Genomic DNA, 27,467 nt, shown 5'->3' with positions numbered 1-27,467 from the left:
GAAGAAATCTGACCCCCATCCCACTCTTCAAGACTGAATGTGGAGATCAAGTACACAAAAATAGAAAACTCCATCTGTGAGCAACATAAGAACTATTTTGTCAAACTCCCATTGGCTGTTTCTCACATCTGGGGTCTCTGGACTGTTGAAGACACTGGCAGCAATGTGCCCCAAGGAACTGGAGTAACAACTTAGGATCCTGGAATCTCTAAGAATTGTACTTAAGTCCTTAAATACTACTGTTGGTGTTTGCAAGAGACCAAGATTTGCCATAGAGTACAGCTTGTGAGAGGCTTTACCAGGTGGCGCTAGTGGTAAAGAACCAGCCTGCCAATTCAGGAGACTTAAGAGAAGTGGGTTCGATCCCTGGATTGGGAAAATCCCCTAGAGGAAGGTATAGCAACCCACTCCAATATTCTTGCCTGGAGAATCCCATGGATAGAGGAGCCTGGTGGGCTACAGTCTATGGGGTTGCAAAGAGTCAGACATAGCTTGCAAGGGAGCTAGAAAATAACAGAGCAATGTCTTCAAATTTTTGAGTGAAATGATTTTTCAACTCGGAATTTCAAATTTTTATTTATTTACTCCTAGTAAAGTAAAAATTTATTTGACAAGACTGATTTGAAACCCAGAAATATTTTTGTGCTCTCTTCTTTCCTTTCAAGTAAGAAAATGTTAGCTGGCAACAGACAAAGCATGATGATGAGGTGTGGACATTACAAAGGAACAAAAATCAGGGCTCCAGCTGTCCTCACCCAGACACTACTATCTCCTCTTTTGCACAGAGAAGAGTGCATTTTTGAATCTTTCCAAAAGCTCAATTCAGTTCAGTTGCTCAGTCGTGTCCGACTCTTTGCAACCTCCTGGACTGCAGCATGCCAGGCTTCCCCATCCATCAGCAACTCCCAGAGCTTACTCAAACTCAGGTCCATCAAGTTCATGATGCCATCCAACCTTCTCATTCTCTGTTGTCACCTTCTCTTCCTGCCTTCAGTCTTTTCCAGCATCAGGGTCTTTTCCAGTGAGTCAGTTCTTTGCATCAAGTGGCCAAAATATTGGAGCTTCAGCTTCAACATCGGTCCTTCCAATGAATATTCAGGATTGATTTCCTTTAGGATTGACTAGTTTGATCATCTTGCAGTCCAAGGGACTCTCAAGAGTCTTCTCCAACTCCACAAAAGTAGACAGTTCATCGAATCCTTCAGTTAAAAGCTGACATTTGGAATCTCAGACAGAAACTATAATAAAATTTTTTTTAAATTCTTGATGGATGCTTCAATGATTGAAGTCAGAAACCATGAAATATTAGTCTAAACACAAAATGAAACAAAACAAAAAATCACTTTCCTGCTCTCTTGCTGTCAGTGATTTCTGGAGAGGTCAGAGAATATGAAGTGTTTGAAGAGCATCTGAGTCACCTATCTGTTTCAAACACTTGACCCCATAATCAAAGCATAAATTCAGAAGTTTATTGGTCATGTCTTGTTAATAGCAAGCCTAGAGCTAACTTGAATTAACACCTCTATTACAAAAGTCAGTTTTCCAGAAGTCATTGTCTTAAATGAATAAAGTTCAAGAAAGTAAATTGGAAAATAAGCCAGAATTAGGATGTATGTCAGTTTTACCAACAGAGAAAAAAATCCAACAAAGGGAAAAAAAAAAAAAAAAAACAGCATTCATCATGCAGAAAGTCTTTCTGAAACATATTTTAATAATTAATCAAAATCATTGTCAAAGGAAACAAATGTGAAAGACTAGTTTTTATCCTCTTCAGAACAACAGATAATCCCCTCTGGTATCTTTTTGTTTCTCTCTAATTGCTTTATCTATCTGTCTGATTATTTATTCATTGTGTGAAAATGACAGACTTCAGAATTCCAATTTTCAAAGACTTGGCTTTAATGGCCATTTATTTGAAAAGCAAGTTACATCTAAGCACTTGCCAGTCTGTTAGAACATTTTACTTTAATGAGTCTCTGAAGAGCTCTAGGAATCCAAGCTATAGGGAGCAGTAATTCAGATACATGCTTGGAGCTAATGACTTAATACGTAGCCACAGAGCAGGCCAAATAAAGTAGTTCTTACAAACCCAATGAAATAGAATTGAGAACAACTTTCAATGTAGATAGTGAATCTGAACAGTTCTTTTCAAAAGAAGGAAAGGTGCATCTGCACCGTTAGCAGCTTGATTTGAGACTAAATTATCTAAATAATTAACTTTTCTGTGTGGCATCAACCAGGATGCACATTCAGCAGTTGCTGTTGCATTTTTGTTTTTTATACTTTTTTTTTTTTTTTTACATATACCAGTGGAATGACAGCATCCCTTAAATATTGGCAGGCTCACAGTGTTTGCTCAAATCCGGGAGAGGTAAAGCTTGGAGTTATTTGTTAGTTTGGCTGTCACATAATATGAGAGATGCTAGTTAGAGATCTAGTTTAGATGAATTATTTGTATTTTAAAATTAGGTTCACTATCATTTATTCCCAGTGATTGTAAGTATTTAAAAGGCCTTTCATCTACTCTAACATAATTGAGCTGCTAAGGCTACAAACATCCAAATTCTACACTTTTTACATTTCTTTGTACAAATATTTATGACTTTGAGAAGAGGAAAAGGTGACTTTGTCACTTTACAGGTGAAAATTAGAAATAACTTTAATAGAATTTTAAAGAGCTAAAACATAAAATTCTACAAAATTTAAAGCCATGCAATATTTTTTTTCAGTTTATGCTCAGTTTATCTATTGCATTTTGTTCTAATGCATATCATCTAATGCATTTCAATTGCATTCATTTCATGCCATAGTCAAAACTCAATATTCTTATCATGCCTAAAGGAAGATTTTTGTCAGTTAACTGATCAGCTTTTCAACATTGATGAAAAGCGCATTCTCAGCTGGTTTTTTAAATGTTTTAAAATAAAGCTACCCTGTATATGCTTTCATTTGCTATATTGAGAAATTGAAATCATGCATTGGATTCAATGGGGTGATATGTATGTATAACAGTTTATGTTTTCTCATTCTCATCAAAGATATTTATTTCTAAGAATAGAGTATATTTTGCCTGCAGATCCATATAAGTTCCCTCAAACAGCACTATTCATGTTAAGGAACTTAGTAAGTGATGCTGGTTAAGCAGTGGTTGATGTTTTTAACATGCCTACATTTCTTCTGCAAATTATCATCTTTTTACTCTCCTTATGTGTAGTTGTTTCCCAATTTCATCTCTGTTGCAATCACCCACTGGTTTTATGGCATGTGATAACAGTATCATCCATAGCACTTGCAGGTACTTAGATGAATAAGTCATAAATGCCCCTGAGAAAAAGAATGAAGACATTTCCTAATAAAATGTTTTATAACTTGAAAAATATGGTAACACACAGTTCTTGTATATATTCGGTTCAAAATAGAGAAGTAAAAGTTTATTTAAAAAAATTTAATGTTCTTCTTTCTTTAATCACAAGTGTTTATTCTGCTATATCAAAACTCCAGAGAAGAAATTCTTTAGGAAAAATTTCTGGGACTCTAAGAATGACTTTTTTATTAATAATATGATTTTTTTAATCTCATGCATTTTCTTTCGCTAATTAAAAAAATTATTGCCTTATAGTTGCTTTACAATGTTGTGTTAGTTTCTACTGTACAGCAAAGTGAATCAACTATATGTATACATATATTCCCTCTGTTTTGGAATTCCTTCCCATTTAGGTCACCACAGGGTATTAAGTAGAGTTCCCTGTGCTGTGCAGTAAGTTCTTATTAGCAATCTACTGTACACACAGTATCAATAGTGTGTATATGTCAATCCCAATCTCTGGATTCATCCCACCCCCACCCCCTTGGTGTTCATACGTTTATTCTCTACTTCTGTGCTTCTACTTCTCCATCTTTGGCTGCAAAGAATGCTCAAACTACCGCACAATTGCACTCACCTCACACACTAGCAAAGTAATGCTCAAAATTCTCCAAGCCAGGCTTCAGCAATACGTGAACCGTGAACTTCCAGATGTTCAAGCTGGTTTTAGAAAAGGCAGAGGAACCAGAGATCAAATTTCTAACATCTGCTGGATCATTGAAAAAGCAAGAGCGTTGCAGAAAAACATCTGTTTCTGCTTTATTGACTATCCCAAAGCCTTTGACTATGTGGATCACAATAAACTGTGGAAAATTCTTCAAGAGATGGGACTACTAGACCACCTGACCTGCCTCTTGAGAAACCTATATGCAGATCAAGAAGCCACAGTTAGAACTGGACATGGAATAACAGACTGTTTCCAAATAGGAAAAGGAGTACGTCAAGGCTGTATATTGTCACCCTGCTTATTTAACTTATATGCAGAGTACATCATGAGAAACGCTGGACTGGAAGAAGCAAGGCTGGAATCAAGATTACCGGGAGGAATATCAATCACCTCAGATATGCATATGACACTACCCTTACGGCAGAAAGTGAAGAGGAACTAAAAAGCCTCTTGATGAAAGTGAAAGAGGAGAGTGAAAAAGTTGGCTTAAAGCTCAACATTAAGAAAACAAAGATCATGGCCTCTGGTCCCATCACTTCATGGGAAATAGATGGGGAAACAGTGCAAACAGTGTCAGACTTTATTTTGGGAGGCTGCCAAATCACTGCAGATGGTGACTGCAGCCATGAAATTAAAAGACGCTTACTCCTTGGAAGAAAAGTGATGACCAACCTAGATAGCATGTTGAAAAGCAGAGATATTACTTTGCCAACAAAGGTCCATCTAGTCAAGGCTGTGGTTTTTCCAGTGGTCATGTATGGATGTGAGAGCTGGACTGTGAAGAAAGCTGAGTGCCAAAGAATTGATGCTTTTGAACTGTGGTGTTGCAGAAGACTCTTGAGAGTCCCTTGGACTGCAAGGAGATCCAGCCAGCCCATTCTGAAGGAGATCAACCCTGGGATTTCTTTGGAGGAAATGATGCTGAAGCTGAAACTCCAGTACTTTGGCCACCTCATGAGAAGAGTTGACTCAATGAAAAAGACTCTGATGCTGGGAGAGATTGGGGGCAGGAGGAAAAGGGGACGACAGAGGATTCGATGGCTGGATGGCATCACTGACTCCATGGCTGTGAGTCTGAGTGAACTCTGGGAGTTGGTGATGATGGACAGGGAGGCCTGGCGTGCTGTGATTCATGGAGTCGTGAAGAGACAGACTGATTGACTGAACTGAACTGAACTGAAATGTCCAAAACAGGCAAATATGTAGAGATATAAAGTATATGAGTGATTGTATAGGGCTAGAGAGAGGGTACCTGGGAGGAAATAAAGATTGACTGCTAATAGTACATTTCCTTTCGTGGATGGTAAAAATGTTCTAAAATTTACTGTGGTGATGATTGCACAACTCTGTGAATATATGAAGAACCATAGAAGCATGCATTCTACATGGATAAGTCATATCCATTTATATCTCAATAAAACATATATTTTAAGTGGAAATCTAAAATAAATATCATGTGTTCTTTATCTGGTAAATGCATATCAGACATTATATTTAAATTTATCCTCATACTCCAAAAGAATTATCTTTAAAAGAACAAAAATTTTGGGACAATGAATAATTACTCTAGAGTAGCATTCTTATTTTTCATTTATTTTTTAGGTTAGCAATAAAATTGGCCTGATGTATGGCTAGTTAAAATGCCTGTCATTGCTTGGAAGTCTATGCCCTTTACTTGAATAGCTATCCCCCAACAGCTTTCAAAGTTATTTTAAAAAAAAAATATTGACAATGAAAATAAAGGAAAATTTGACAGTCTCAAGTGTAAATAAAACTTCATATTTTATTTTGCATGATTGCTGTAATCATTTCAAAACAATAACTGAATACACATGCAGTGTCATTCCAAACAGTCAAGTATGTTCTAGAATGTCTGACAGCTCTGTGGCTTGACAACATTGATATATAAATTTCCGTTTTAGTTATCATCAACCGAAAGGACTAATCAGGGGAAAAGGCACCTTCTTTAAAAGGTAACCATGGTCCTGGATCCTGAATCTAGCAGAAGTCTTGTTTGAGGAAGAAAGGAGGCAATTTTTATTTTGAAAGATTTGTTGATCAGCATTTTAAACCACCAAATTAAGAGATCCTCTCATCACCACATGGCCAGATGGCTGCATTGTTAGAAGCTGCAGAAAAAAGGAATTGGGTTTCTTCTAAGATAAAGCCTAAGTATATATTTGGTCATAGTACACATTCAAATGCCTAGATTTCAAAAGTAATTTGACATCATGATCTTTGTTAACATTTTCTAAGCAGAATCTCCATAAGAATAGGAATAGATTTTAGCTGACTTCAGGAAAGATGAAAACATACCCAGGAAAGAAAAGCATAGTTCCCACATTCTGGGCTAAAACCCACTTGTCATATATCCTCTTGCACAGCGATTTCCTTATATTGGGTGCATTATGTACTGGCAGTTCCATCTGACTATCTGAACAATCCAAAGTTGACTAAAATGAATACATGAAAAAATAAAACTGTCCACATACAGTGGATCAGTTCAAAGACTGAAATCTGAATTCTTTACTTCACACATTAGTATTATTTTTATCTGACTTAATTTGCATTGAAATAAAACTATTTACTCAGTTCAGTTCAGTTCAGTCGCTCAGTCGTGTCCAACTCTTTGCAACCCCATGAACTGCAGCATACCAGGCCTCCCTGTCCATCACCAACTCCCGGAGTTCACTCAAACCCATGTCCATCAAGTCAGTGATGGACATCTCATCCTCTGTGGTCCCCTTCTCCTCCTGCCCCAAATCCCTCCCAGCATCAGTCTTTTCCAATGAGTCAACTCTTTGCATGAGATGGCCAAAGTATTGGAGTTTTAGCTTTAGCATCAGTCCTTCCAAAGAACACCCAGGACCGGTCTCCTTTAGAATGGACTGGTTGGATCTCCTTGCAGTCCAAGGGACTCTCAAGAGTCTTCTCCAACACCACAGTTCAAAAGCATCAATTCTTTGACCCTCAGCTTTCTTCACAGTCCAACTCTCACATCCATACATGACCATGGGAAAAACCACAGCCTTGACCAGACGGACCTTTGTTGGCAAAGTAATGTCTCTGCTTTTGAATATGCTATCTAGGTTGGTCAAAACTTTCCTTCCAAGTAGTAAATGTCTTTTAATTTCATGGCTGCAATAACCATCTGCAGTGATTTTGGAGCCCCAAAAAATAAAGTCTGACACTGTTTTCACTGTTTCCCCATCTATTTCCCATGAAGTGATGGGACCAGATGCCTTGATCTTAGTTTTCTAAATGTTGAGCTTTAAGCCAACTTTTTCACTCTTTATTAGAGGAGCCTTGTAGGCTACAGTCCATGGGGTCACAAAGAGTCGGACACGACTGAGCGACTTCAATCAATCACAATCACTCAACTTAGAAAATTGTTATGGATTGTTTCTTTGTAGTTGTTTTGTGTCCAACTCTTTGCGACCCATAGACTGCAACACACAAGGCCTCCATCTCCCTCACCATCTCCCAAAGTTTGCCCAAGTTCATGTTCATCACATCAGTGATGCCATCCAGCCATCTCATACTCTGACACCCTCTTCTCCTCCTGCACTCAGTCTTACCCAGTATCAGGGACTTTTTCAGTGAGTCGTCTGTTCATATCAGGTGACCAAAATACTGGAGCTTCAGCTTCAGCATCAATCCTTCCTGTGAATATTCAGGGTTGAATTCCCTTAAGATTAACTGGTTTGATCTCCTTGCTGTCCAAAGGACTTTCAGGAGTCTTATCCAGCACTACATTTCAAAAGCATAGATTATTTGACCTTCTGCCTTCTTTACAGTCCAGCTGTCACAGCTGTACATGATCACTGGGAAGACCATAGCCTTAACTATAGGGATCTTTGTTGGCAGAGGCATGTCTCTGCTTTTCAACACACTGCCTAGGTTTGTCATCACTTTCCTGCCAAGAAGCAATCGTCTTCTGATTTCATGGCTGCAGTCATCATCCTCAGTGATTTTGGAGCCCAAGAAGAGGAAATTGGTCACTAGTTCCACATTTTCTCCTTCTATTTGCCATGCAGAACTTCCAGATGTTCAAGCTGGTTTTAGAAAAGGCAGAGGAAGCAGAGATCAAATTGCCAACATCTGCTGGATCATCAAAAAAGCAAGAGAGTTCCAGAAAAACATCTATTTCTGCTTTATTGACTATGCCAAAGCCTTTGACTGTGTGGATCACAAGAAACTGTGGAAAATTCTTCAAGAGATGGGAATACCAGACCACCTGACCTGCCTCTTGAGAAATCTATATGCAGGTCAAGAAGCAACAGTTAGAACTGGACATGGAACACCAGACTGGTTCCAAATAGGAAAAGGAGTACATCAAGGCTGTATATTGTCACCCTGCTTATTTAACTTCTATGCAGAGTACATCATGAGAAACGCTGGGCTGGAAGAAGCACAAGCTGGAATCGAGATTGCTGAGAGAAATAGTAATAACTTCAGTTATGCAGATGACACCTCCTTTATGGCAGAAAGTGGAGAGGAACTAAAAAGCCTCTTGATGAAAGGGAAAGAGGAGAGTGAAAAAGTTGGCTTAAAGCTCAACATTCAGAAAACGAAGATCATGGCATCTGGTCCCATCACTTCATGGGAAATAGATGGAGAAACGTGGAAACAGTGTCAGACTTTATTTTTTGGGGCTCCCAGATCACTGCAGATGGCGATTGCAGCCATGAAATTAAAAGCATTTACTCCTTGGAAGGAAAGTTATCACCAGCCTAGATAGCATATTCAAAAGCAGAGACATTACTTTGCCAACAAAGGTCCATCTGGTCAAGGCTGTAGTTTTTCCAGTGGTCATGTATGGATGTGAGAGTTGGACTGTGAAGAAAGCTGAGCACCAAAGAATTGATGCTTATGAACTGTGGTGTTGGAGAAGACTCTTGAGAGTCCCTTGGACTGCAAGGAGATCCAACCAGTCCATTCTAAAGGAGACCAGTCCTAAGTATTCATTGGAAGGACTGATGCTAAAGCTGAAACTCCAATACTTTGGCCATCTCATGCGAAGAGTTGACTCACTGGAAAAGACTGTGATGCTGGGAGGGATTTGGGGCAGGAGGAGAAGGGGACCACAGAGGATGAGATGGCTGGATGGCATCATCAACTCGATGGACATGAGTTTGGGTGAACTCCGGGAGTTGGTGATGGACAGGGAGGCCTGGCGTGCTGCAATTCATGGTGTCGCAAAGAGTTGGACACGACAGAGCAACTGAACTGAACTGAATTGGGCCGGATGCTATGATCTTAGTATTTTTTAATATTTAGTCTTAAGCTGGCTCATTCACTCTCCTCCTTCACCCTCATTAAAAGACTCTTTAGTTCCTCTTCACTTTCTGCCGTTAGAGTGGTATAATCTGCCTACTTGACTTCACATGTTATGAATTACAATCTACTTAAAATTATTTATATTTTCTTATCTTAATATAGTTTAAGGTTAAACTTTTCTCATAGTAGCTTTCATCCAAATAACTTAAATCACTATCTGATAAAATATAGTAAAATTTTATTTTTACATGCCTACATCCTCCATTTATGAAAGTAGACTTATAGGTAAAATGCTTGACTTAATAATCCAGAGAAAACAGTATATCGCCTGCTGCTGCTGCTGCTAAGTTGCTTCAGTCGTGTCTGACTCAGTGCAACTCCATAGACGGCAGCTGTTTACTACGTGTGAGTACCTTTGAAGAATACTTTATTAGATTATTTAAAAGTCAAAATCATAAATTGGCATAATTTTCTGTGATACTTATTTCTACAATGTTTCATTTTAAAACCATAATAATGACAGAAGAGAACCTTTGAATTTACAAGTTATGCACAACCATAAAATTAGCAAGAAAAGTTGTGTTCTCTTGATGATGATACTATGTTTCCATCTGCTTTAACTGAATGTATCTGCAGATGCTCTAAACAAGGACAAATGTAGACACAATGTGGAATGCATTTTATGTGAAGAACAAGGAGCCTTGAGTCCAAAAAAAGGCTAGTACCTTTTATGTGTATTTATTATGATTCAAAAGCAGAGACATTACTTTGCTGACTAAGGTCCATCTATTCAAGGCTCTGGTTTTTCCTGTGGTCATGTATGGATGTGAGAGTTGGACTGTGAAGAAGGCTAAGTACCGAAGAATTGATGCTTTTGAACTGTGGTGTTGGAGAAGACCCTTGAGAGTCCCTTGGACTGCAAGGAGATCCAACCAGTCCATTCTGAAGGAGATCAACCCTGGGATTTCTTTGGAAGGAATGATGCTAAAGCTGAAACTCCAGTACTTTTGCCACCTCATGCGAAGAGTTGACTCATTGGAAAAGACTCTGATGCTGGGAGGGATTCGGGGCAGGAGGAGAAGGGGACGACCGAGGATGAGATGGCTAGATGGCATCACGGACTCAGTGGCCGTGAGTCTGAGTGAACTCCAGGAGTTGGTGATGGACAGGGAGGCCTGGCGTGCTGCAATTCACGGGGTTGCAAAGAGTCAGACACGACTGAGCAATTGAACTGAACTGATTATGGTTCTCAACTTTTTGCCTGTTTCTCTTTTTTAACAAATCCTTATTAGGGGATAAAGAAGCCAATTTTTAAGCACTTTAAGCAATATCAACAGCCTAATTCATATTAGCACAGTTAATCATCCTATAACTTCTGTATTTAATTTCTTACATTCTTGTTAGAAGTAAACTATGCAGAAAATAAGGAAAATATTCAGTTAAATTGATGATTATTACACCTATCACCTGTGACACTACTTTCACTTCACACATATACATTTATCAACAAGGATTCACTGAGCATCTGTGAAATGCCAGGCTATTGTAAGCACTTAAGAATACAGTGATGACCAGACTCTGACCTCATGAATGAATAGTCCAGGCTGAAGGAAATAAACTGTGCTCAAGAACAAAGGTAATTAAGTAAACACCAGTACTTTATTTCATGTCAATGTATGGCAAAAACTACCATAATATTGTAAAATAATTAGCCTCCAATGAAAATAAATAAATTAAAAAAAAAATTTTCCCCGTATCACTTGACATACAATAAGCCTCCTACAAAAAACAAGTTCCATTCCAAGAGCACATTTCTAAGTCCCCTTTGTTTGTAAGTCCAACAAAGTTAGCCTAGATACCCAACTAACACAGTTGACTATATAGTACTGTACAATAGTAGGTTTATAATACTTTTCACACAAATAATACACAAAAATGAAATACAAAAAAATTAAGCACAGTAGTGTAGTGCAACAGCTGGTAAGCAAGGGCTGGCATTGAGTGAACAGGCAGGAAGTTACTGACTGGAGGAGGGAGAGAAGGTGAGGAGAAGGTAGACATGAGGGGTTGTCAGCAAAAGGAGATGGAGGGCAAGCTGCAATTTCATTCACCTCTGACATTAATGACACAGGTTCTGATTCCTTGCTGGATTCAAATCTATCTACCTTTTGGAAAAAATGATCTGGTGATGTCTGGGTAGTAGCTCTCTTTTTCTCATCATGGATGGCATGTTCACATCTTTGAAGGTCTGCAAATTAAAGTTTATATTTCGAGGACTTACTGTATTTGGATTTGCACATACAGTTGTTTGACAGATAACTCAGTGACACTGAGAGTCCTTTGGACTGCGAGGAGATCCATCCAGTCAGTCCTAAAGGAAATCAGTCTTGAATATTCACTGGAAGGACTGATAATGAAGCCGAAGCTCCAATACACTGGCCACCTGATGTAAACAGCTGACTCATTGGAAAAGACCCTGATGCTGGAAAGATTGAGAAGAGGGCAACAGAAGATTAGATGGTTGGATGGCACCACTTACTCAATGGACATGAGTTTGAACAAGCTCCAGGAATTGGTGATGGACAGGGAAGCCTGGTGTGCTGCAGTCCAAGGGGTCACAAAGAGTCGGACATGACTGAGTGACCGAACTGAACAGTAACATCACTCCAGATTGAGATAAAGTGTCAACACAGAGCAGTTACACTTATTCCTAATTGGATGATGTCTCAGACATACAGACTCAGCCTCCATGCAGCCCATTAAACCATAATGAATAATCTCCCAGGCTTTAATGTTGGTCATACGTTACACTCACCCTAAGCTGTTAGAAACTTTAACTTCCTGTTACCAAGTTTCCTTATATAATGTCCTCCTGTTTAAGTTTCTTCCTGTAATAACATGGGAGCAGTCTCACTTGCAGGAATGAAAATACCTAATTCTAACCCACAGGTCTCCTTCAGTTCTTATTGCACAGGAAATGTATCACAAAGTTATGAGTTCTCCTTTCATTCATCTTTTAAAAGTCTGCTGAATTATTCCCAGAGTCTTTTATTGTTCAGAAAGAAGGACATTTTGTCCACCCACTTTGATCTAACTCTGGAGTTCCTCTAGAAAGTTTTCCTTGCCTTGGATTTCACAACCTCTGTCTTCTCCTTCTCCTCAGCCTGTGCTTAATACAGAGATTCTTATCATTCATTACTCAGCAGCTGGTCAGGGGAAAACCATCCATTCTTTGTTTTGTACCATTTTCCCTCTTCTGCTAATTAAATGGGTCCTGCCTGCCTGCCTGCCAAGCTCACCTCAAATCTGTCTTCTCAGAGATGCCATTTGTGATGAATCCCTTTTCCCAGCTTCCTCCACCAGTACGTGTGCCTGTTACTTCTGTAACACTGCATGGTCATCCTTGTAGGGATGCATTCAGCCTTCAGCAGACCAAAACTTTCTGAGAGCGAGAGAAACATCTGTTTGTCTTCTCAGCACCCAGCACCAAGCCATAAACCTCGGATGTGTAGGGCCCTTACAATCTCCTATACAACCTGTACAATCTCCACTCCATAGCGACCATTCCCCAGTCCTACTGGACAGAGGCTTGTCTTACACTTTCCGCTCAGAGTTCAGCATCAGAGGATGGCTGAATCTCAAGTAAACAGTCCACAGTCACAGAGAGTGAGCATATCCTAAGAGCATTTCCATCACAGAGACCATTTCACTGTGAACTGCACTTAAAGTAAAACTATCAAAGCTTCAAATTCAGGGCTCCTCGGGTACATAGGATCCCCTCGTAGATATTCACAAAGTTATATATTTTTGTGATTTTCAGATTGAAGATGTTTAAACTGCAGTTTTCTCTTTCCATTCAGACTCCCTGCATCTTACCTCTTCTCATGTAGAGGGTCATCAGAGTGATCCCAGACATGTGTGGGATCTGGCTCAAGAGAAAATGAGTGGATTTGTATTTCCTTGAGATATGTTTATATAGTTTGAGATCACATCCATGTAGGAATGTCTTCCTGAATTCTCCTGTCATGGACAGAGGGTAACCCAGCCAGAATTGCACCAAGAAGATTTCAGATGAGAGACAGTTTTCCAGTTGAATGTGTCCTACCATCCCCAACACCAGAAATATAAAATAGTAAACAAGGTTTATGTACCAGGAGCTAGTCTGTGAAGAACTCTAGTCACCAAACATGTAAAATTACAAATACAAGATTGAGTTCCATTGGTGTCTAGACAACACAGAAGTTCTCCCCAGTGGAAAATTCAGTAACATAGCATTGAAAATTATAAATGTACCATGTCCTTGTCTTTCTTTTTCAGTAGGAATCAAAAGAGAATTTATCCAAATGTTAGTTTGTAGAGCATAAGCTTTAATAGTATTAAAATGAATGAATATACCTATAGCCACTCATATGTGAAAGAAATTATTTAGTGATTTCTCACTGGATTTGACAACAATCTGGAAAATGTGCAAGACATTATCAATATAAGTTTGTGAAGCTGAAAAAATTAAAATCAACAGTATTGGGGCTGCGTTATCTTTCTATTCTTGCTAGAGAAAATGATATTATAAAACTGCTTTTATATGAAGAGATAATCAGAGTATTGAGCCAATACTGTAGGGGAAAATATTATGTAGGTGTACCAGGCTGGTTATTAATAAAAAAGGCATTTTTCAGAAAGTTCCTGTGTTTATGGTATTTGTCAGTCTTTTTAAATTTGAGATTTCTTGTCATTTCCTTTCTCTTTCTAAATAAATAGTCACTTTCTCATCTAATTTAAACTTTTTGATTTCATCATTTTTTTTCTAAAGGAAACTCTCCCCAAATTGTATGTATCAGTTCAGTTCAGTCGCTCAGTCATGTCCCACTCTTTGCGCCCCTATGAATCGCAGCACGCCAGGCCTCCCTGTCCATCATCAACTCCCGGAGTTCATTCAGACTCACAGCCATCGAGTCCATGATGCCATCCAGCCATCTCATCCTCTGTCGTCCCCTTCTCCTTCTGCCCCCAAATCCCTCCCAGCATCACAGTCTTTTCCAATGAGTCAACTCTTCACATGAGGTGGCCAAAGTACTGGAGTTTCAGCTTTAGCATCATTCCTTCCAAAGAAATCCCAGGGTTGATCTCCTTCAGAATAGACTGGTTGGATCTCCTGGCAGTCCAAGGGACCCTCAAGAGTCTTCTCCAACACCACAGTTCAAAAGCATCAATTCTTTGGTTCTCAGCCTTCTTCACAGTCCAACTCTCACATCCATACGTGACCACAGGAAAAACCATAGCCTTGACTAGACGGACCTTAGTCAGCAAAGTGATGTCTCTGCATTTAAATATACTATCTAGGTTGGTCATAACTTTTCTTCCAAGGAGTAAGTGTCTTTTAATTTCATGGCTGCAGTCACCATCTGCAGTGATTTTGGAGCCCAAAATAATAAAGTCTGACACTGTTTCCCCATCTATTTCCCATGAGGTGATGGGACCGGATACCATGATCTTCGTTTTCTGAATGTTGAGCTTTAAGCCAACTTTTTCACTCTTCTCTTTCACTTTCATCAAGAGGCTTTTTGGTTCCTCTTCACTTTCTGCCAGAAGAGTAGTGTCATATGCATATCTGAGGTGATTGATATTCTTCCCGGCAATCTTGATTCCAGCTTCTGCTTCTTCCAGTCCAGCGTTTCTCATAATGTACTCTGCATATAAGTTAAATAAGCAGGGTGACAATATACAGCCTTGATGTACTCCTTTCCCTGTTTGGAACCAGTCTATTGTTCCATGTCTAGTTCTAACTGTTGCTTCCTGACCTGCATACAGATTTCTCAAGAGGCAGGTTAGGTGGTCTGGTATCCCCATCTCTTTCAGAATTTTCCACAGTTTATTGTGATCCACATAGTCAAAGGCTTTGGCATAGTCAATAAAGCAAAAATAGATGTTTTTCTGGAACTCTCTTGCTTTTTCCATGATCCAGCGGATGTTGGCAATTTGATCTCTGGTTCCTTTGCCTTTTCTAAAACCAGCTTGAACATCAGGGAGTTCACAGTTCACGTATTGCTGAAGCCTGGCTTGGAGAATTTTGAGCATTACTTTACCAGCATGTGAGATGAGTGCAATTGTGCGGTAGTTTGAGCATTCTTTGGCATTGCCTTTCTTTGGCATTGGAATGAAAACTGACCTTTTCCAGTCCTGTGGCCACTGCTGAGTTTTCCAAATTTGCTGGCATATTGAGTGCAGCACTTTCACAGCATCATCTTTCAGGATTTGAAAGAGCTCAACTGGAATTCCATCAACTCCATTAGCTTTGTTCATAGTGATGCTTTCTAAGGCCCACTTGACTTCACATTCCAAGATGTCTGGCTCTAGATTAGTGATCACATCATCATGATTATCTGGGTCATGAAGATCTTTTTTGTACAGTTCTTCCGTGTATTCTGGCCACCTCTTCGAAATATGTTTTGCTTCTGTGAGGTCCATACCATTTCTGTCCTTTATCGAGCCCATCTTTGCATGACATGTTCCCTTGGTATCTCTAATTTTCTTGAAGAGATCTCTCGTCTTTCCCATTCTGATGTTTTCCTCTATTTCTTTGCATTGATCGCTGAAGAAGGCTTCTTATCTCTTCTTGCTATTCTTTGGAACCCTGCATTCAGATGCTTATATCTTTCTCTCCTTTTCACCTCTCTTCTTTTCACAGTTATTTGTAAGGCCTCTCCAGACAGCCATTTTGCTTTTTTGCATTTCTTTTCCATGGGGATGGTCTTGATCCCTGTCTCCTGTACAATGTCACGAACTTCCGTCCATAGTTCATCAGGCACTCTGTCTATCAGATCTAGGCCCTTAAGTCTATTTCTCACTTCCACCGTATAATCATAAGGGATTTGATTTAGGTCATACCTGAATGGTCTAGCAGTTTTCCCTACTTTCTTCAATTTAAGTCTGAATTTGGTAATAAGGAGTTCATGATCTGAGCCACAGTCACCTCCTGGTCTTGTTTTTATTGACTGTATAGAGCTTCTCCATCTTTGGCTGCATAGAATATAATCAGTCTGGTTTCGTTGTTGACCATCTGGTGATGTCCATGTGTAGAGTCTTCTCTTGTGTTGTTGGAAGAGGGTGTTTGCTATGACCAGTGCATATTCTTGGCAAAACTCTATTAGTCTTTGCCCTGTTTTGCCAAGAATTGTATGCATATCAGGCCCTAAAAACTTCCCTTACCACCAACATCCAGAAAGATGTATGGGCTCAATACAGTATAAGTAAGCAACTGGTTTATGCCTTGCTTTGTTCCAGTCTTGGTCCAGCCAGCAATTATGGAGAGTTTCCTCCTCCAAACATAGGCAGAGTTTCACACTGTAACACAAAATTAATTTTAAAAACTGTTCATCTTCAGAAACGAAATACAGTATCAGAGGGCAGAGAAATGGTTATTATAGATGCTTTTCTTGGGTCTCTCTGCTTTGCCCTCTTTCATTGTAAAATAGGATAATAGAGCTAGAGCTTTGTGATGCCCAGGGGCCAGGTAACGCACCTTTCTTTAAGGTGAATGAAAAATTGTCTAATCAATTCAGTAACTGCCATCCCAGCTGCCTGTAATGAAAAGTCCCTGAGTACTAATGGATACTGAACCAGCTTTCCAAGGGCAGAGTTACTATTATTATATGAATATTCTCAAACTGCTCTAGATTGTAAACCAGGAAGAACCTACTCTTTATGCTTCCATTTGCTCTGTCTGCAAAAGGTATCATGTCCAAATCCTCCCTATTAACCAAAAGATTGAGAGTGTGGGTGGCATTTCACACCTTTCCATATTCCAAATGTCCATCAAGTTATTCTTAACAAGCAAATACTGTATCCAAGAAATGTACTGCAACGATATTGTGAGCCCAGGAAACTCGAAGAAATCTCTCAATAATTAGGATTAAAACAATAGTGAGCTTTATACTTCATCAATATATAACTATTTTAATTTTTAAGGCCTTTCCCAAAATATTTCCCTTATGGTTCTTTTCCAACCCCAAAAAGAAAAATGATGGACTCTAAGAAAGCATGACCCCAAACAACTAACTGAAATCAGAAACCCCTGTATGGTTTCAGGTATCTGCTTATGTCCAAATATCTGACTAACTCTTCAGGTAATTAATATTCTCATCCAGTTTTTTATCGTCCTACTGTTTTTCTTCCTTTATTTTTTTTTAAATTAGAGTATAGTTGCTTTACCACGTTGTGTGAATTTCTTGCTGTATAGCAAAGTGAACCCGCCACTCACGCACATATGTCCCCTCTTCCTTGGATTTCCTTCCCATTTAAGTCACCACAGAGCACCAAGTAGAGTTCCCTGTGCTATTAAGTGGGTCCTTATTAGTTATCCATTTCTTATATAGTACTACCCATGGTAGTTTATTTTAATGAATGTGATGTGGTTGTGGCTGTGTTCAGTTGCTAAGTCATGCCCAACTCTTTGTGAACCCATGAACTGTAGTACGCCAGGCTTCTCTGTCCTTCAGTATCTCCTGAAGTTTGTTCAGACTCATGTCCATTGAGTCAGTGGTGCCATCCAACCATCTCATCCTCTGTAGCCCTCTTCTCCTCTTTCCCTCAATCTTTCCCAGCATTAGGGTCTTTTCCAAAGAGTTGGCTCTCCACATCAGGTGGCCAAAGTATTGAAGCTTCAGCTTCAGCATCAGTCCTTCCAATGAATATTCAGGGTTGACTACCTTTAGGATTGACAGCTTTGATCTCCTTACAGTTCAAGGGAGTCTCAAGAGTCTCCTCCAATACCACAGGTCAATAGCATCAATTGTTCGGTGCTCAGCCTTCTTTATGGTCTAACTCTCACTTCCGTACATGACTACTGTAAATACCATAGCTTTGACTATACAGATCTTTGCCAGCAAAGTGATGTCTCTGCTTTTTCAATATGCTGTCTAGGTAGTTTTTCTTCTAAGGAGCAAGTGTCTTTTAATTTCATGGCTGCAGTCACCATCCACAGTGATTTTAAAGCCCAAGAAAATGAAATCTGTCACTGTTTCCACTTTCTCCCCATCTATTTGACGTGAAGTGATGGGACCAGATGCCGATCTTAGTTTTTAAATGCTGAATTTTAAGCCAGCTTTTTCACTTTCCTCAAGATGCTCTTTATTTCCTCTTCACTATCTGCCATTAGAGTGGTATCATCTACAAATCTGAGGTTGTTGATATTTCTTCCTGCAGTCTTGATTCCAGCTTGTGCTACATCCAGCCCTGCATTTCGTATGATGTACTTTTCCTAGAAGTTCAATAAGCAGGGTGGAAATAAACAGTTTTGACATACTCCTTTCCTAGTTTGGAACCAGTCTGTTATTCCAAGTCTGCTTGTGATGGTTTTAAATTAAAACAATTCTTTGACTGTTGCTCTGAATTACTATTTAATCTTATAGGTATTGTTTTTACACTCTTATTTATCCAGACACTTATTTAAGATAGCTACAAAAGTGTCAGAGTTTACAACAAGATTAAATACATTAAAAATTAACTAAAATAATGAGACATGGAGAACTCCATTGATAGTACATGATATGAAAAGTAGGTGGAGAAAGGGAGCAGGAAATAAGAGAAAAGGGAGAACCAGCAAGAAATATTTGCTGCGATTATAAAGAGTTTGCAACTATTAAAAGCTTTTTTTCTGTTTCATGAGATTTAACAACCCTCTGAAAACCTGAAGATTTTGTTGAGACTGTTACACTGGTTCTGTACAAAGAGGTTTTGTTTTGTTTGCTGGGCCATGAAAGGTAGAGGGCATTCAGTGGAATCAGTGGGAATCATGAGTAGGACATTAGAGACCCACACAGAAGCTCAAAGGTAAGACGGCTGTTTCTATCCCAGATCAACTATACGAAAATACTTGACTTGTGAATCATTTGCGCCCAACTAATTCCTGCTTTCTTCAAAAGGACTGTCCTGTTTTTCACTTAATTGACAGTTGTTGCCCTTTCCCCAGGTCTGCTTTGTGAACCTGGATGTGAACAAGGATGCATGCAGCACGGAGCGCCTGCAGCAGGTAACTCGGGGAACTGAACTCTGGGAGCTCCCTTCAAGGGCTGGCTGCACTGATGAGAGACCTACCATGACTCTGCCTCAGTGATGCTTTGTAGGAGACTCATTAATTAGATGATTTCATCACAGCCCATCTCCCTGACCTCTTCCTGACATTTTTCTACACAGTTTGCTCTCCTTACATTTGAGAATTGCTTTCCCAAGAAGACTAGGCTGTTTCCTAAGCAGTCTCTTTCTCCTGCACCCCCAGTGCCTAGGAGTGACTTTTCTACTGCCCCTCTCTACGCACTCAAGCACTCTTTCTGTGATGACTTTTCCAAAGTTTTTCCAAAACCTGCTTGATACCAGCTAGCCCTTCCCTCTGGCTTGCTCCTTCTTGCTGCTCTCATCAAATGTTCTCTATCTAACCTCAGTTTCTCAGCCCCACACTCATCTGGGACTCACATTTTTTGCATTCTATGGGAGATAAATATTCCAGACTTATCCAAGGTTGTGAGATTTCTGATGTAAATCTTTGACAACATCCAAAAACTTGAAGACTCACTCAATCCTTTGGAACCAGAGCCTGTAGGTACAAGGGGAAGGGTTCGCTAGTGTGATATGATTTATCATTTCATGCCCAAAGCTGAAGATGGTTTGATTTGACTGTTTGGTGCAACACTCTTTAATGTACAATAGTACACCATTTGCATCTTGATTGCCATGGGACAATGGATCTGAAATTACTCAGTTACTCCTGTAACTTTTTTTTCTTGACAGTGCTGCACCTGAAGATTCTCAAATGTAATTGTCCATACAGATTATTTATTACAGATTTCCACTGAGCCCCAAATATCCTCATCTGTGTAGTACAATAGAGATTTTCAAAAGAAATTATACAAATAATTTCATTTTATAGAATTGTGGTGCTAAGTCCATCAGAGAGAGCAGGAAGGAACAAGCAAGCTGTCATCTTAAGAACTTTATGTTTCCATCAAACTTTATGATACAGAAAATATGCATTATAACTTAACAGCATTTTTCCCACTTTTATTTCTCCAATTGATGTGATCTTCATGGAAACAAAAATGTTTCAACAGTGATCTTTGGGACAGCTATTGCAGTATTTAAATATACAAATAGATGACAGATATTAATTTTTAAGTATGTGTGAAATGAAAATTTGGTAATATTATGAAAATTACATTTTCAGAGTGTATAAAATAAATATGTAGCTATGTATTTCTAATTAACCTGTTGTATATGAATCTCTTAGTATTCTCTGTGTTCTCAGGTTTTGATTGATTTTTGTATCAAATAAACATTATTTTGTTTGATACGAAAAAAAAATAAGTATATATGTCGAGCACAAAAAAGACCAAAGCCAAAAAAAAAAAAAAGACTGTATTTAACAAATTTATGACTGATTTGAGACAGTCTTTGGCTATTGCCTAAGGGCGTACATAAGCTGATTTAGCTACATAAAGTTGTTCATCTCATCTTTCTGGATTTCAGGATACTTATGTGTGAAAATAAAGTGATAATGCTACCTAATTCATTTAGGGGTATTGCAGTGACTGAGTGTAGCAATGTAACATACATGCAGTCCTTAATATGGTACCTCATATATACAGAAAAATTGATGCCAGTAATTATTTTATTATTAATATTATTACTGGGGGCTTCCCAGGTGGTGCTAGTGGTAAAGAACCTACCTGCCAATGCAGGAGACCTAGGAGACTCGGGTTTGATCTCTGAGTTGGGAAGATCCCCTGGAGGAAGGCATGACAACCTACTCCAGTATTCCTGCTTGGAGAATCCCATGGACAGAAAAGCCTGGCAGACTACAGCCCACAGGGTTGCACAGAGTCAGACATGACTGAAGTGACTTACCAGGCAATTTTATTATTATTAGCTTCATTAGAACACGTGATTGTTAGTCAACAAGTCTCTTATTCAAGGACTTAAAAGGGAAGAAAATTCCCAAACTACCATGGTTGCCTGTGGTGTCACAATAAAATCATTAAGTGTTTACTTTGGGAAACTTCAAACTAAAAATTGTCAAATCTTTATGTTTAGGAAATTTTCTATCCCAATCTAAACCTTTATGCTTCAATTTTATACAATCTCGTTTCGTAATAATCTTAGTAGATTCAGTCATCTATATTATAAACAGTTATATGAGTATATTAGTTTTGCAGATAAAATAATTTTAAGGTAGTATTTTGGAAGTGAAAATAAATTATCTCAACTAATAAAGATTCTTGTTCTACAGAAGTTGGTCAGTGTTTCACCAGATCTTCCAAAACTTATAAGCTCCATGAATGTCCAACAGCCAAAAGAAAATGAAATTGTCCTCCTAAGTGGGTTAACATCTGGAAACCTACAGGCAGATTTTGAAGTTTCACAGGTAAGAAATAGTAGCTCTTGATAAGCAATTCACTAGTAAGTTATCTGTGTTCAGCTCTTGGCACAAACCAGTAAGAGGCCCAAATGAATGCAGTATGTAGACTCCCATAGCATGTGAATCTAAACGTCTTTGTATCCTATAATAGACTTTACTTGTACTTCTTTTAAATATTACCCCTTAAACTTTGACAGAGTTTCCCTTACATTGATTTCCAACATATATTATCTTCTCAAGTTTATGGTACTAAGTTGCACTTTAACTAGAGCAGAGACACCAGGCATTGGTTGGTTAGCTTGGTTTTCTACTAATCTACTGAGTAATCAAAACCAGAATTGTCTTCTGTTTCAGGAAAAATAGCAAAATTCTAATCCATACCATGTGATGCCAAAATGGCCTAATTTCTTCTTTCTGGATGCTATTTATTTTTTAGGCTATATCAAACCAGCCAAGCTAATAAATACAGGATAGCAGTCCCAAAGATGAAAATGGAGCTTCCTAGGCCCAAAATGAAGTTCCCAGAAGAAAAGAATGTTACTGAAAATAGAGTTTAAAATACTATTATCATTCAATCTATTAAACTAATGTTCATTGTTATTAAATAAATAATTATAATGCGGAAGAAAACTTTAACATTTTAAACTTTTAACCAATTTACATAAAATTTCTAAAGACATACTGTATAAAAGACTGTGAATGTTCTCACATAAGATACGTGAATAGTGATTGATAACTACAGACCAAAATAATGAGCATTTATTTTCCTCCAAAAATTGTTCTTCCTTGTGTTTCAGTTTTGCTGGAAAGTTTTTAAATCTTCTTTTATTCTTTAATCCTTCAAAATATCAAAAAATGTTTAGTGGGCCACCCACCATTTCTTTCCATATTTCAGATGCTCAGTGAAAATCTACATACAGCCCATTAAAATTTGCTCCTCAAGACTAGAACAAGATTATTCCCAGTCAATCTAATAACACATTTCTTTGGTGAGAAAATTAATTGTCTGAAAAGAGAATATGGAAGTGTACCTAAGTGCTGTCTATTTATATTAGGCAAAGCCATGATAACCAAACGTATTTTTTCAAACCTGAGTTTTAAGAGTGGTTTCTGCACCAGACCTATTAGTTATGATTTCTAATTAAACTCTCCATGAGGAGAGTTGGAAAAAAACACAGGAACTGGAGTCCAGCAGACCTGAACTGCAGCGGTGGTTCTTCCCCTTTATATTCCTGTGACTTGGATGAATGGAGAGACAGAGATTGACACAGATACACAATTGATGCTATGTATAAAATCGATAACTAATGAGAACTCTACTCAGGTCTCTGTGGCGACCTGAATGGGAAGGAAATCCAAAACAGAGCGGATATATGTATGCATAACTTGACTCACTCGGCTGTACAGCAGCAACTAACACAACACTGTAAAGCAACTAGACTCCAATAAAAAATTTTGTATAAAAAGAATCAGTTGGCCTTTCTGTGCCTCTGTCTGTAATAGAGCAGTAGCACCAGCAACCTTGTAGAAAATGGTTAACGTTAGAGGCAATAAGATATACAAAGCACCTACTAGACTATTATAAAAATCATAGACTAATATCTGCCACAATTTTAAATTAATTTTTTTTGGAGTATAGTTTCTTTACCCTGCTGTTATTAGTTTCTACTGTACAGCAAAATGAATCAGCCATACAAATGTTAATACCTGTATCCCCTCTCTTTTGGATTTCCTTTCCATTTAGGTCACCACAATGCATTGAATAGAGTTCCCTGTGCTATTCAGTGTATTCTTCTTAGTAATCTATTTTATACATAGTATCAGTATGTGTCAATCCCAATCTCCCAATTCCTCCCACCCATAGCCCTTTTCCCCTTGGTGTATCTCCCATTATTTTCCAGCCTCTACTGTTTGCCATCATGTACCTAAGACATCCAGGATGTTTATTTACTTTCAAGAAGATTGTAAACAAAATATAGTTTCTTCCTAAGGGTACCACATCTGTGTAACATCGCATGTTTAGTAACACCCTTTCCCTAAATCTGTCTTGAAGTATGACTTAACTGCTTATATTACTTTGTTAACATTCCTTTTGATTTCTGTCCCATTTCACCTTATATTATTTATGTTTAGTCTAAATGATATAAAATAACCAATCCTTTTAATCTGTTTATGTGGCAATTTCATATGGTTCAGCTTTGTAATGATTTTTATTCGTATGTGATCTGCTGGGAATCTATTGTACCGTATTCCCTAGAGTAATTATTTGCTTCGTGTTTGTACCTCCTTCTCATAGAAGAAAATCTATGACAAACCTAGACAGCATATTAAAAAGCAGAGACATTACTTCGCCGACAAAGGTCCATCTAGTCAAAGTTAGGGTTTTTTCAGTGCTCATGTATGGATATGAGAGTTGGACCATAAGGAAAGCTGAGAGTTGAAGCACTGATGCTTTTGAACTGTGGTGTTGGAGAAGACTCTTGAGAGTCCCTTGGACTGCAAGGAGATCAAACCAGTCAGTCCTAAAGGAAATCAGTCCTGAGTATTCATTGGAACGACTGATACTGAAGTTGAATACTTCGGCCACCTGATGCAAAGAGCCAACTCACTGGAAAAGACCCTGATGCTGGGAACGATTGAAGGTGGGAGGAGAAGGGGATGACAAGAGGATGAGATGGTTGGATGGCATCACCAAGTCTATGGGAATGACTTTGAGCAAGCTCTGGGAGTTGGTGATGGACAGGGAAGCCTGGTGTGCTGCAGTCCATGGGGTTGCAAAGAGTCGGACAAGACTAAGCAACTGAACAGAACTTGTACTTCTCAGCATATCTTGCTTATAATAGGCACTCAGAAAATATCTGGCAAATTTTACTTTATTGTCTTACTTCTGAATTCAGTGGAAAGAAAAGTAATCAAGTCAGCCACCATTACTCTATAGCAGTGGGTCCTCACCATTTGGGGGATCACAGATTCTTTGTGAATTTCACAGAATCTATAGACCAGTACTTCTCAAAAGTTAATGCATGTAGGAATCACCAAAAGTTTTCTTGAAAATGTAGATTCTGATGTGGTAGATCTGGGTGGAGTCTGAGATTATATATTTCTATCAGGCTCCCATGTGATACTAAGGCTGGTAGTACACAAACCGCATTTTGAAAAGCAAAGTTATGGGCCATCTTCCTTGAGAAAAGACCCAGTCACTTAAGCACATAGATAAATCTTATTTTTGAGCCTCCTAGGAACCCCTGGACTCAGAGAATGATTGAATTTTTCATTTTATAATCATCTGTCCTAGAATTACTCTAATTATATATAGTATTCAATCAAAGAGATTGATAAGTGATATTTACACAAAAAAAGATGTACTGCTTTCAGAGATACAATATGAATATCTGTGTGTATGCGTTCTTCTGCATGTATGCATCCTCACCACTAGCACACACACGTATATATACTTATATACATATATATATATAATACATTCAGATATCTACATTCAAACTCAGGCATTTCAAAATGGCAAGATAACTAGGATGAGACCTAATTACCTCCAACCAGAGATAAGCATGTGTTTTAAATAATCTCTTTTTACAAGAGGAACATGTAGACATAAAATACTCCCAAGCATTTTAAATTCCATCTTGAGATAAGTTTATTTAGCTTCCCTTTGCCCACTGTTGTTTCTATGCAAATAACTTTCTCTTAAAAATTGCTAGAAATCAGCATATTGTTACTCTTACAAAGATGAAAACCCCAACGCACAAGACATATCTGTGACTTACTAGTAACCTGTGCAAGGGCCACTGAGACTTTGTACTGTAATTCTAACGAACGACATTGTGAGTGGTGAAAATGTGCGGAGGAGAATGGGGAGGCAGTCTGTAGCCTTGGAACTGAGGAGAATTAGCAGGTCTCCGTGGGACACTCTCCAGTGTCCCTGCCTCCCTCACAGCTGGCCCATAAATCTGACCTTTAGAGAGAATTTTATCACTTTCAGTGGATTTTCTTACATCTCATTTTGGCTGCTTCTTCAAATGAACACTACAAATTATAAAATATAACCATAGTTGATAGAACACTTTCCATCTGTGTGAAATACTAGCAGAGAGGTTGTACTGAATATCACCAAGGCAGAAAAAATATTGGTCTGAGAACCTGGAAATCATTTAATCAAAAGGAGCACCCAAGACAGTCTTAACTTTCCCCTCAGCTTTATTAAATTTTAGGCAGCCTTATTCCTAACTCTGGGACCTAAACTTCCCTTTTCTTAGAATATTGATTTTAGAGAACTTATTTTTATAAATTGCTTCTCTGCCCCAATGAGATATAAATCATTTTAAAAAGCCTTTTGATACTGTACCACCCAAGAAGGTCTTTCTCAAGGACCTTGGACCCATCTCTTGGAACTGTCATCAAAGGAATTAGTGTCCCTATGTCTTTGGAAGGATGGGAGGCTAACTTCTGCAGGCACTTTGCTCCAGTTTACAAAACTACCTCCAGCCAAGAAGATAGAAGAAGTTTGCTTTTCCTAAGCAAACAGAGATGGACTTCAGTCCTCCTGTACCAGCTCTTTAAAACCCTATTGCCTTTTTTTTAAAATTTCATTGGAGTTGTGATCCAACTCAGTTCTGGCCTCCTTCTCTTATTTTAAAAGCTTTGAGTGAGGTCTTCTGTGCCTGCTAAACTTTGCCCAGTGCAATTTTCACCTAGATAGGAGAGAACAAAAATATGTGATGCAACTAGTCAACTTTTCTCCTAGATACCCTGTGTTCCAAAGCACCATTTGAATTTTTTCAAGCGGTTCATCAATATACACCCTGAAGTTATTCCAAGTATTTCAAAGGTCACCATTCCTTCTAATGGGAGAGACTAATAGAAGAAAGGTCGGATTTTATATTTTCTCGTGTGTGTGTGTGTGTGTGTGTATGTGGTGTTGTGTCAGACTCTTTGCAACCCCACAGACTGTAGCCCACCAGGCTTCTCTGTCCATGGGATTCTCCAGACAAGAACACTGGAGTGAGTTGCCATTTCTTTCTCCAGGGGATCTTCCTGACCCAGGGATCAAACTCGCGTCTCTTACATCTCATGCATTGGCAGGTGGATCCTTTACTACTAGCGTCCCCCAAGAATCTCCGTGGGGTTTTTTTTGTTGTTGTTGTTTTTAAAAATTCCTTTTTCTCTCTCTGCTTGCAGTGTCCTTGGATGTCAGATGTCTGCTTGGTCCAGTGTGCAAGAGGGAACAGACCAAACAGTACCAACTGCATCATCTTTGAAATCAACAAATTTTTGATTGGTCTGGAACTGGTACAGGAGCGGCAGCTCCACCTTGAAACAAACATCTTGAAAGTGGAGGATGACACGAACTGTTCCTTGTCTTCAATTGAAGAAGACTTTCTCACTGCATCCGAGCACTTGGAGGAGGAAAGTGAAGTGGAAGAGTATAGGAACGGTGAGAACTTTCCTGTAAAGTGAATGTGCATCCTGAAATTAAACACCCTATAAAAATGTCTTGGTTACATTTCAGAAAAGTTTCAGGCCACATCAGTTTGGCTGACGCATCACAATCTTCATGTAAGAAGTTTCAGGAGGGAGAGAGAATAAGAAAACACTAGTGAGGATGCTGACGGAGGCACTTTAACAGATTTAATGGTTAGATGGCCCCATTCTCCGTAGAGATGCCTTAGGGATGCTGAAGGAAATCTCTGTTTTAAAACAAAATCTTCCTGCCTGCCAAAAGATGGAGACTATCA

At 38.7% G+C, this 27,467-nt stretch overlaps 1 protein-coding gene across 1 annotated transcript in view; it reads left to right on the top strand.

The window, feature by feature from the left end:
• The window catches only part of SPHKAP (SPHK1 interactor, AKAP domain containing), a 195,990-nt gene that overhangs the window by 136,524 nt on the left and 31,999 nt on the right, over positions 1 to 27,467 (top strand). Inside the window, exons 4-6 of the mRNA XM_068968496.1 lie at positions 19,279 to 19,338; positions 21,589 to 21,723; positions 26,911 to 27,166. Coding sequence (XP_068824597.1) covers positions 19,279 to 19,338; positions 21,589 to 21,723; positions 26,911 to 27,166 — 451 coding nt within the window. The remainder of the gene's footprint in view (positions 1 to 19,278; positions 19,339 to 21,588; positions 21,724 to 26,910; positions 27,167 to 27,467) is intronic.

The sequence above is a fragment of the Capricornis sumatraensis genome, chromosome 3 (genome assembly GCF_032405125.1).
Source record: "Capricornis sumatraensis isolate serow.1 chromosome 3, serow.2, whole genome shotgun sequence".
Taxonomy (NCBI): domain Eukaryota; kingdom Metazoa; phylum Chordata; class Mammalia; order Artiodactyla; family Bovidae; genus Capricornis; species Capricornis sumatraensis.
This window is presented reverse-complemented; position numbering and strand designations above follow the sequence as displayed.